Source organism: Onychostruthus taczanowskii, unplaced genomic scaffold (assembly GCF_017590055.1).
Source record: "Onychostruthus taczanowskii isolate IOZ18803 unplaced genomic scaffold, ASM1759005v1 scaffold17, whole genome shotgun sequence".
Classification (NCBI taxonomy): Eukaryota; Metazoa; Chordata; class Aves; order Passeriformes; family Passeridae; genus Onychostruthus; species Onychostruthus taczanowskii.
This window is the reverse complement of record NW_024498906.1, coordinates 7,655,418-7,667,548: the sequence shown is the minus strand read 5'-3', so window position 1 is coordinate 7,667,548 and position 12,131 is coordinate 7,655,418. Positions and strand designations below refer to the sequence as shown.

Sequence of the window (12,131 nt, the reverse complement as noted above, 5' to 3'; positions counted from 1 at the left end):
GGGGGGGGAGGGTGGTGCTAACCCAGTCTCTGATTGGCAGAATTATCCATCAATCACACTCTGGGGCAGCACTAATTGGATTCTGATTGGCCAAGTGACTGGAAGGCCCAGCTGGGGGCAGGCCAGTGAAGGCCGTAGAACTTAAAAGATGGTGGAGATAGGGACAGTGCCTTCTCCTGGAGTTTCTATTTCAATTATGCTGAGCATTAGGAGTTGGCAGTTTCATGTGTGTTTTATCAGTCCCAGCTATTGTAGGGTATTGCTTTGACCTTCATTTATTGCAAATTGTATTCATTTTATGAAACATAGGTTAACTGCTCATGATACCAATCAATTGCCTTTTTATCTCTTCTTATATGCAAATATTATTTATACATATATAATATTAAAAGGCTAATACCAGTTTTTTATTAAAGAAATAGTCCTAGTAATTGTGTATTCAGTGATTCTGGCTGATCACACTCTAAATGCATTGGCATTTTTATTCTTCATAATTCAATTCATTTACTGCTTATCTGCTTCTTGAAAACAGATATTAATCCATTGTAGTCAGCTACTTGCTTTTGCCTATGCAATTGAGTCTCAGATAGAATACTTGAGGTGAGGAGAAAACCTGCAACATTATTTACAGTGTTGGTTTTCTAAAGGTAGGCAGAAAAGAGACAAAGCACTGGTTTATCAAAACCTGGCATGTGTTTCCTTTCTCAGGCAGTTTGTGTCCATGGGGGTCACTGTGATAACCCTTCAGTGCCGTCAGACACCGCAGTGCTGTTGGAATGGTATTGAGGAGCTGCTGCCTGTGTCCTTGGGCAGTTCCAGCCCCAGTCCTGGTGCTGCTGGGCAGTGGATGTGCAGGGACTGCCACTGGCATTGTTTGCTGCGGTAACTTGCTGGCTCAGAGGGGGAAGTGCATCTGGTGGAACACATTAATCACATGCACATCAGCACTGTTGGTACAAAGCACAAAACAGAGACTCAAAAAATTGATTTCATCTCCCTTACCTCTCCTTTCTTTTGCTTATTTCTTGTGTTTGTACAGCTGACTATTCCTCCTCATTCCACCACTCAGCTGCCTGTGAGATTCTGTCCCTCTGCCCTTGGAAGACGCAATCACAAGGCAACAATAACCTTCAAATGCCCAAAGGTATGATGATGTGCTTGTACCCACAACACTTGGGATTCAGATTAGATACTGTTTATGATAGGCAAGGAAGTAAGAGATTCAGCCTATAGGTCAAGATGAAGTTTGGTGCATGGATGCATAATGAAAGAGCAAACATGAAGATGTTAAAAACTTGTAATTTGTTTTATCCTTAGTTTTACACAGAAATTATTCTGTTTACACTGTTAAAATGTGGCATAATGACCTAGGAGCTAGAACAGGTAATGAATAAGTTTAGGTTGCTCAGTAGTGAGTTCTGCTGGTTTTAACACCAGAAGACTGGCACTTCTTAGGAGTGTCGCCTCTGAAATTAAATTCCTTGATGTTTTTCCTAACCCCCCCAAAAATTAAATTGTTTCATTTTTTTTAATCTGATCTGAATTTTAGAAGATCACACACTTGAAAAAGTAAATTCTTCCTTTCATTTTATCTGAAAATGTTTTTTACTTTGAACATCTTAGAATTGTTGACTTGTGTTTTTCTCTGTGAATTTTGAATTTTCCTGAAGCTGAAAGAGAAATTAGTAAATAAAGAGATGAGTCATCAGCATGACCTACTAACTGTTTTTAAATTTCAGCTGGAATAAAAAAGAAAAATGGATAGTACAATGTAAATGGTAATATTTCATCATGCAAGATGTGGTTAAATGAAGCCATTGCTTTCTCTGAATTTCCTCTCTGTATTTTTTTTTTTTTTTTTTTTTTTTAGTTTCAGATATCTTAAAAGACTGCTGACCTGTGAATTATTCCAGTTGAGTGCTACCAGCAGTTTTCAGTAGTGTTTTAAGCAATACTAAAAAAGCAAATATTCTTTTATATGAAAAAAACAAATACTGAAGGAAGTCATGGCAATTTTTTGTCCTGAAAAAGTATGTTGAAAAGACAGGTTATTTGCAGGTGGTGTTGGCACAGCATTTATTTTCAGAATCTGTCTTAAATATTTAGTAAGGATAAAAACAAGGAGACAGCAATTTTAATACAAATAGTATATATCCAAGGTCAGTTCAAGAGGACACAATGTCCTTATCTTCTCTGAAACCTGGTGGTCCACAGAAATTTTAGATCTACTATTTCTTTCCAATATCCTTGATTTTTCTGTGTCTAAAGGTTAATGTTCATTATTATCTTTGGAGTAACACTTTTAGCTTATTGTGTGATTCTACTGCTGTCCCATCAAAGAATTATTTTCTTTCTTCCTTTCTCTTCTGGAGACAAATTCTCATTTCATTTGCTTTCAGGTTTTCATATATGTGCTTTGAATTCTGCTTTTGCAACTACCTACATCTTTACCTACATCTTTACCTACACTGAAAGCTCTGATTAGCTGGATGGAAGTTAAATACTGTGTGCTTGAAGTAGGACAGAAATTAAACACAAAAAGGAGATGTGAACATCTCCCAGCATGAAAGTATTGATTTCCAGATAGCAATACTTAGAGTAACAACAGCTTGAAGGAAGAAAAAACAAAGCAAAAATTAAAGTTCACTTATAGCAGAGACACAGAGCAGCGGAAGAAAGTAGGAAAAATACTTTAAAATGTACAGCTGTGACTCATGAAATAATAAATAATGGCACGTTCCATCCACAGTTTGGAGAGCGGATATTTTACCTGACGGGGTCTGGAGTTCCTCCTGAGCGCATGGAAACCACCACCATAAGTGCCTGCATTGGAGAGTACTCCTCTGCCATCATAGCCTTCAAAAACCCAACTGTTGAAAATGTGGTGCTAGATGTCGTGATGGCAGGTACAGGGGTTTGGTGGGTTTTTTTTGGTGGTGGTTTTTTTTTTTTTTTGAGTGGGGGAAGGAATTTAAGCTCCTTGGGTTCCATTAGAGGTGTGGAAGGGATGTGATTAAATATTCCTCATTCCATTTTTTGGCAAGAGAGTTCTTGTATATTGTCCACACCCACCCTGAAAACTCTGTAGAGTGTGCTGTGGGAGACAGGAAAGAACACCAACCTGTAACAGCTGCTCACAGAAGACTTCTTAGGTCATGCAGCCTCATGTGGACACGCAGCTGCTGGCTGGCTGTGCACTGCACTGCAGCACTTTGGCAACAGGAGACTCTGGAATGAGTTTTGGTAGCTGTGCCTGAACTACATAACTAATGCTTTGCTTTGCTTTTGTACCTCAGTTGTTACCTTCAAATATTTTATACTATTTGGTCAGATTCTGGGTAACTAAAGGAGTTAGTAAGAGAGCAAGGGCAAAACATTTTTAAGGTTTTCTTTGGGATTTTTTTGGTTTTTTTCTGATGATCTTCCAAGCAAGTATATTTCATCAATATTTTCCAACATGCTTTAAAGGATAATATGAGATCCAGAATTATCAGAGATCGACAAGTAACTATCCATACTGGGATTTCACAAGAGCTGTAGGAACTCAGGTTCTAAATCCCACATTCTCATTGATGGCTAAAATTTACTCAAAGAGGAAATTTCACTTCAAGTGCATCAGAAGGCTTTAAAAGGTTCTTTGAATCTCTACCTACTCAAACATATAGGCAGCAGCAGAAAACAGGTGCCAAAGCATGTCCTGGCAAATAACAAATATGAAAATTACAAAAATTGCAGATAAACCTACCAGTTTTATTTTCATAAATAAATAAATGTAAGAGAAATAGCAACCAAACCATAGGAAAATAGTAAAATCAAGCCTGTTCAAAAGTAAGTTTTAAGCCTTATTTGCACACTTGTGCTGTGATTTGGGGTTTGAGTCATATAGAATAAGTGAAGAAATGTGATTTTTAAAACTGATTAATGTTTGTTTGTTGCATTAAACTCACACTTTTGAATCCTGCTTTCTGAGTATGAGTTAGAAATAAATACAGCTTTGTCCACATACCTGGTTCATATATGGGGGATCTTGGAAATATGTTTACTAAAAGGTCAGGAGCATCTTGGTCTCATGACTAAACACTCTGTACTTTTGCTGACCAGGATTTTTTGCCAGACATCATGGCAGTGTCCCCTGTTTAACCACTGAAATATTTTCATTTATGACTGTCACAAAAGAGTGCCATTTGTAAGTGATCAGATCTCTTGTGAATTTGAGGTGATGTTCGCTTCTGGAAAACAATGAAAGAAGCAACAGCATGCAAAATATTCAGTGCTTACAGACCAAGTGAATCATGGCCAGGATCTTGCTTCTGTAATCCAGATGGAGGCTGGGAGGGTGGAAGCTCTGGTCTGAGGCAGTCAGGAATTGTAGAGGTTTCTCCCTGGCTCTGCAGTGGGAATGGCAGGAGCCTCACCACTTGGATGAATGCTGTGGTAGGTGACCTTCCTGTTTGGAGAGGGAAATGGGCAGCCTGTAGGGGAGTGACAGGCTGGGGACTTAGAGAAGCTGGAGGTATTCAGATCCACAAATACAGGTGAAAATCACAATGTAATAAAACAGTTGGCCAATATGATTGTGAGACTATTGTTTTCTATGAAAGTTCATGTTGATCAGGAGATTTTTTTCTGTTGACTGGGAAAAGGCTTGGTTGTTTCTTCCTTTGAAAAGTGATAGAAGGAAGACTGGAGGAGCAGTGGGATGATCAGCCTCACCTGAACCCCTGGTGGGGTCATTGGACACTACTTTTGCAGTGTGTGTAGCCCATAGTTTGCACATTCTCTTACAGTCCATGTCCAAGCCCATGAAGGTCAAGAAGGTGATCAGGAATAGTCAAATGGATTTCTTAAGTGTAAATCATGATGGACAAATGTGATTGCCTTCTGTATGGAAATGAGTGATTATGCAAATAAAGGAGGAGCAATGAATGTAATATACTATGATTTAGTAAGACTTTGTCATTGTATCCTGTAGCATTCTTGTTTAGAAGCTGAGGAAGTCTAGACCTGCTGAGTGGATTGGAAGCTTGGCTGAACTGTTGGTCTCAAATCATAGTGATCAACCTCTTGGCATTCATCTGCTGGCTGGTAATGATAATTGCACCCCAGGGGTCAGCCTTGGGGTCTGTATTATTCAAGACCTTTATTAACGTCATGGATGATGATAGAGATTGCAATGTAAATTAGGGAGAGGAACTGACATGATGGATGGTAGAGCTTCAGTCCAGAGGTACCTTGATAAATTGTTGGTGTACCTCAGTTTTGAATGTTTTGTTCATCAACACATCATTCCTGGAACAGCTGAAGACAAAGTGAACTTTTACATTATTAGTAATGCAATTTTCTTGCTGAAATGTTAACCCTTTGTATTTTTCCTTCACTGCATCTACCCTGTGTGCTTATCTTAGCCCAGACTGTGTGAATTAGAAGTGCTGTAAATTACTAGCTGTGTAATCCACCCTATTTGACCAGGAAATAACTGATTATATAAATTTTTGAAGTGCAGGAGTATATTACATCTGTGGTATAAAGATTCCTGTTGCATCTCATAAATGCAGGATGCTTCATTCTAGTGGGAATTGCAAGCTAGGATTCTGATTTGTGCAACAACAAGAGCAATTCAGAGATGCAAACTGCTTGTCTTACTGAGACTAAATTTGGTGCCAGACAGCTCAGTTTAGTATTCCATTACTTTGAGATATAATTTTTAAGAATGCTAATCCAGTGTCCTATTCACAAAATAATGGAGAAGAATAATCAAACTTACCTGTGATGCAAACTTAACCTGTGATTTTACTTAATCAGAGAAAAATATTTGTAGTGCTTAAATATTGCAACTAAAGACCAGTAGATTGTGATATTCTGAAACCAGGATAAACTGAATTGTTTAATTGTTTTAGTGAAAACAGTCATCTTTCTAGCTGTTGAGCATGAACTTGTCCCAGGTAGTTGTTCAGAAATAGTGACAGAGACAGAAGTATCTGGCTTAGACAGTGAAGGACTAATGTTTGTTTTTATGCATCAGAAGTTTTCAGTCTTCATTTTTCTTTAACCATCAGTAGACCTGATGCCATGATGATCTAATAGAATTGCAAAAGTGATCTGTAGAATTACATAAGGTTGTCCTTAAAAAAATAAATTATATACTGCAATTCTTATGAAAAGGATAATCATGCCTGTCCTTTGAATTGTATCTTGAGTTTATTAATCAGATTATTGTCATGTTAATTTTTCTAATTCAGTTGCTCTTGGTGACCTCACATAAAGTTTGCTTTGTTTTTATTACAAGAAGATAGTTGATTTATGCATTCAAGCTGTATTTAGATTTTCATTCTGTGATTTGCTTTGTATGGGAATACTTAACTGGAATTCTTATTTCCTTTTTTCCAGAGGAGGAGTAATCTAGTCCTATAAGCAAAATTTTGGATGCGCAAGTTCAGTTTAGCATTCCTGGCCCTTACATATCCTGAGAACTATGTCAGGCTTATTGCTGGTGTTACTGGGGGCCAGAAAGAGGATGGAATGGGGAAATCAACAGAAGGCAGCAACTCAGAAATCAGTGACATGCCTGACTGATCTTGATCTTTAGAAATTGTCTTTTAAACCATGTGCCCCTTCTTACGAGAATTCAGTGTGTCAACACTGAAAATAGGGCATCTTGATTAAGGTGTAACAGCAATAAGCAAAAACATTTATACCTTTACTTCATGCTTTAAAGAAAATTACACAAGTTCTCTCTCTCATTTTTAAGTAACATTCCACAGGCAATTTCAACCCTATATAGATATGAAATTACGTTTAGAACTGCAGAGTTCAGGAATTAAAATAGACATTAATTGGGAATTGTCCTGTCAAGACCATTTCTGAAGATTTCATTTGCATTTCTGAGGCTTTGCCAAACCCAAGAGCATTATTCCTCAGAAATGTTTCTTTCTGTGAATTTTGACTGCTGCTGTAGCACAAACAGACCTCTATTTGGGATAATTATAGAGCAAATAAAACTACTACTACTACTACCACCCTGGGCCTCTTTTTAACTAGGTATTTTCTTATTGAATTTAATACCAATAAGTTTTCTTCTCAGGATTTAGACACTTGGATGCTTAAATGTGCAGCTCTTATTCACATTGGCATTTACAGCTACATTGAGAGCAGTCTTGTGAGTAGTGTTTATTTAACAACATGTGATTTTCCCCAAAATGAGCCAGTGACCAGAACTACAGAGTATGAAAACTCTTGTCACAGATGGTTTAGCAACCTGCACTAGTTCAGCTCTTTCAGGTTGAGTGATACTGCTTTTCTCTAAATACCACTGTATAGTATTTCTACTAGGAGTTTTTGTGGAAGCAACAAAAACAATATAAATAATTGAAATTCAGGTTTACTCCAGTGTAAACCAGAGCCCACAGAGTAAGCTTGTATAAGAATTATCCCTAAGTATTAGTATTTGTTAATATTATAATGCTTTATTTCAGTCAGTGTGGACAATTTATTTAATATTTTCAGTCATCCAAATATATAGTTCAAGAAAAAAATTGCAACAGCTTTTATAGAGGGTATTAATTTCAGAGTTTGAAGGCCTGTGCTCAAAGAAAAGATTAAAGCTACAGCAGTAATTAGGAATTGGATAAGGGAGGTGGATTGGTTCCTCTGGAATCCAGTGTTACCTGCCGTAGTAAAACTGATATCTGTGGCAGAGTATAAGATTACTTATTAAAACTTAAACCTATTAAACCTATGTCCGAGATAAGGCTGCATTCAGAGTAGGTTGGCCATGTCTTTTTCCATTCAGAGATTTCCAGACTGGAACTGCAACTTTTTAAATGTACTTTGCAAAATATTTTAAACTGCTTTCTAGGACTTTATACAACTGAACTAAGTACTCAAAGACAAGTCTGCTACTTGGTCATTTTTCTTTCAGACAAAATGTATTGGACTGAGTATTATTGTATATATGTATATGTGTGTATGTATATATATGTCAATGTTAGAGTGAAATAGTAGAGATGTGAAGAAATACTATTTTTAGTCATCTAGTCAATTTAGAATACAAGTGCTAACATCTTTGTGCTGATTCTGACATAATTCAAATAATTATTTTAGCTACCAATTAAAAAAATAATATGCAATGTATAAATGCAGCTCTGAAGTGATAAATGAAATTTTGAAGCATCATGAATAACCTAGTGCCTTTACTTTCATCCAGTGAAACTATATATTTCAGATAACAAAAGATCTCGAGATTAGTTAGCTAGTTGTGTGAAAATTGCTTTTTTAGCTGAATGTGTAGAAGGATATAAATTTAAAAAAACCCCCTATATTTTAATGTTTGCAAAAATCTTCTAGTAGGGGAAATTTAAAGCATTCAGCTTATTAGCATCCTGACCAAAAAAAAAAAAAAATAGAAAATAATTCTTACAGAATAATTAGCATTATAGAGGAAGATTTCACTATAGCCATGTTTTTGCCACTTTAGTCTCTCAGGTCTGGAAAGAAGATGATAACAGTTGTTTTATTGCTATATTCAAGTGGTTGTATTGGCTTTTCTTATGCACCCATCATTTAATGTTTGGCAAGGGCCCTTCAATTCTTTTTTTTTTCCTCACAGTGTACAAATCTTAACTTTGAACCTCTAAGCTGGTTTCCAAAACCTGAAATCTTTTTCTTGAGGTGAAATAATTTTGGGATTGTTTCTTTTCGTCCAAGAACCGGGAATGATAGTGCCAAGAGAGCAGTTTTCTGCCTTCCTGAATGTCTTTGATCATTATTCTGTTTCTTAAAGCCATTTTAACTTTATTCCATAACCCCAAATGACGGTCTCCCCTGGCTGTTGGATGAGTCCTGTGTATTCCATTTTCCTGTCAGCAGTTCATCATTTAGTGTTATCAGTTACTTTTAATATGACATATTGTACAGATATGGTCTATCTATTGGTCTCACGTTCTTGGAGTTAGCTGCTTAGACGTATTTCCTACAAAGAATTTCCTTTGGTTCCAAAATCTGTTTATAAAATTGGACTTCAAATAAGTTTTTCCTATCTCATCTTTCATTTATCCACAGCATTGACAGTGATCAGTGAAACAATCTAAATAATGTCTAAATCCTCTGTCTTTATGAAGTGATCTGTTGGTTGATCCAGTACCTTGCTGGCAAGAAAGCAAATCTTGTCTGCAGCTGTATCTGTGCTGCTGCTCCTAAACCTGTGTGTCTTACATTTCATGTCACCGTCGGCTTTCACTGCTGCTTGATTTTTTTCATTTAGAAAAGAGTTTATTTTGTAATCTCTAATTGTTATTTAACTGAAACATTTTAAAGTTTGCATTTTCTTGGTGCTGAGTTGTTTCATTTCAATTCTATATTGAAAGATATCTATATTGTATCTCTACTTCACAATGAGGAAAATACTGAGAGAACCTTTAAGCAGAGCAGGAGAAAAGGGGCCATGTGCTTCCATTCAAGGATGTATTTTATAAAACTTGTCTGTGAAGCTGTTTTATGAGGGAAATTGTTCCATCAATTTTGAATTCTAAATGGACTTCCACAAATAATTTTTAATTTATTTTTTGGTTTAGATGAGGGGCTGTTGAATGAGCATCTGAGTGCATCTGTCCTGTCTCAGGCCACCTGTAAAGAATCTGGTTTTCATCTTCTGTTTAAACAACCACAAGGTATGTAGCTTCTTAACCCTTAATATATATTTAAACTATTATTGTTGCTTATTTTATCAACTTAATCTGCAACAAGTCACAGTTTCCTAAAACATTAAGTACCAGAGTGGAAAAATATGTCATTTCTAAGAAAATTATTTTGAAAATAAAATTTCTGTAGTTTGGAAGATCACTTAAAAAGAAAAAGAAGAGGAAAGAAATTCCAAAAATCAAAGACTTGAACAATTGTAACTGCTTTTAATTTTTACCAGATTAACAGAAAACAAAAAAGAGAATTATTTAGTTCTAAACACACTTATGTTTCTCTTCAGCCTTTTCAGTCACTTCAACTAATTTTTGTTTTGTTCAGGGGGTTTGTGTATTGTTTTTTGCTTTTGTTTATTTGTTGTTTGTCTGTTTATCTATTTAAGGTAATTCTGGTCTATAGTTTCTGGGAAATTTTTCATGGGAAAATACAGAAAACAGTACTTTTCAATTAAAACAGCATCTGTAAAGAATTTAATTATTTGGTTTATTATCCTGAATGAAATTTTAGTTGTCATTTCTGGTCATATCTGATCTGAGATGGGATATGAAAGGAAAAAATTGCCTTTAGTGCTGTAATTACCAAAATTGTTACCAAAATTTATTTTTGACTTGTATATGATATTTGTTGATTTATATGATTTATCTGATGTTATTATAAGTCTTGGTTTATCACAGAAATTGCATATTTTAATGATTTAAAATGATTCATTGATGTAGTATAGAAGAGTAGTAGATTTCTGTTGCTATTTTAAATATTTTTCCTACTAGTTATTTATATTGATTACTTCTTAGATATGCTTTCTAATTTCAGAACACACAGTTAAATTATAGATCTATTCAATTATTTACTAAATAAATTAATTTTCTTTGCTCATATCCCCCACAAATATGTGTGAGCATCTGTTTCATGTTAATATAAATATCAGAAGAAGCCATACCATTTTCCTTGAACAAGTAGTGTCTATCTCACATTAAAGACCTCATTTAGAAATATGAAATGAAGATCACTTGTTTACAATTTCATTTAAAAATTTGCCATATGCTATGATTTTCCCGTAGATGACAGATCTTTATTTTGTAATGGCTATTGCAGACCTAACTGTTCCCAGCAAGGCACTATTTTTGTTTTTCCTTCTGGAAGCTTGCTATGCCTCAAAACATTTCTAGGGGTTCTAGAAAGAAGGATTTGGAAGAAAAAGAGGTGTAAGAATTGATCTGCAGGTCATGTCATTTTTATATATATTTATATATATATATATACATTTTTGGCGTTTTTGGCAGTTTCTGGCAGTTTCATCCCAGCCAGCAGCCAAGTCCCAAGCAGCCACTCACTCACTCCCCCATGAGCAGGATCAGGGAGAGAATTGCAAGGGTAAAAGGTGGAAAACTCATGGGCTGAGATAAAAACAGTTTAATATGGGAAGTAAAAGCCACACAAACAAAGCAAAGGAAAACAAAGAATTCATTCACAGCTTCCCAAGGGCAGGCAGGTGTTCAGGCATCTCCAGGACCCGATCACATCTAACAGTGACTTGGGCAGACATACCCCATCACTCCAAACATCCCCCCCTTGCTCCTTCTTTCTGCCACTTCACACTCTGATCCATGATGTCACATGGTCTGGAATATCCCTTTGGTCAGTTTGGGTCACCAGTCCTGGCTGTGCCTCCTGCCAGCCTCCCATGCACACCATCTCCTCACCAGTGTGGCAGCAGGAAAAGCAGAAAAGGCCTTGGCTCTGTGTAAACCCTGCTCAGCAGTAACAAAAACATCCCTATATTATCATCACTGTGTTCAGCCCAAATCCAAAATACTGCCCCCCCCCAGCCACTGAGAAGAAAATTACCCCTACCCCAGCCAAAACCAGCACATTTTACATGGACAAATACAAAAGCTGTGACTTTTGCCATGAACTTACATATATATTTTTTTTTTCCACTGAAGCAGTGAGGAACTATCCAAAACAATCTAGTTCATGTACACAGTAAAACTGTGTAATCTCTTCACAAATATAAGAAATATAAGAGCAGTGAAGCAATCTTTAAAAGTTGTACTTTTTCCTCATCTTTTATGTGTGAAATATCTTAATGACGTGATCATTAGGTGAAGATCAGATTAGATGCAGGTGTTAGTGCTTACCATTATTCCCTATAAAAAAAGAAATAATACTTTGAAAATGTGTTGGAACTAAGTATTCTTGATAGACTTGCTGGAATTTGATTGCTAGATCATTTTACGAGCAAAATTCACACTTTTGGAAAAACTGTGCTTGTTGCTACTTAATTGCTTGTTTTTCCCTCACTCACTCTAAAAGCTGGGGGTAGAAATTCAGAGATACTGAGATAGTCTAAGAGTCTAGGAGACATTTTTTCATCATCCTTTCGCAAGAAATCCAAAATACTAGCCCGGCTGTGAAATTGGTACTGAGAGCAGAGTATC

General features: G+C 36.2%; 1 protein-coding gene across 1 annotated transcript in view; it reads left to right on the top strand.

Annotated features, from left to right (window-relative positions):
• The window catches only part of CFAP47 (cilia and flagella associated protein 47), a 258,908-nt gene that overhangs the window by 188,797 nt on the left and 57,980 nt on the right, over positions 1-12,131 (top strand). Inside the window, exons 55-57 of the mRNA XM_041399915.1 lie at positions 1,040-1,144; positions 2,750-2,906; positions 9,570-9,665. Of these exons, the coding sequence (XP_041255849.1) occupies positions 1,040-1,144; positions 2,750-2,906; positions 9,570-9,665 (358 nt within the window). The remainder of the gene's footprint in view (positions 1-1,039; positions 1,145-2,749; positions 2,907-9,569; positions 9,666-12,131) is intronic.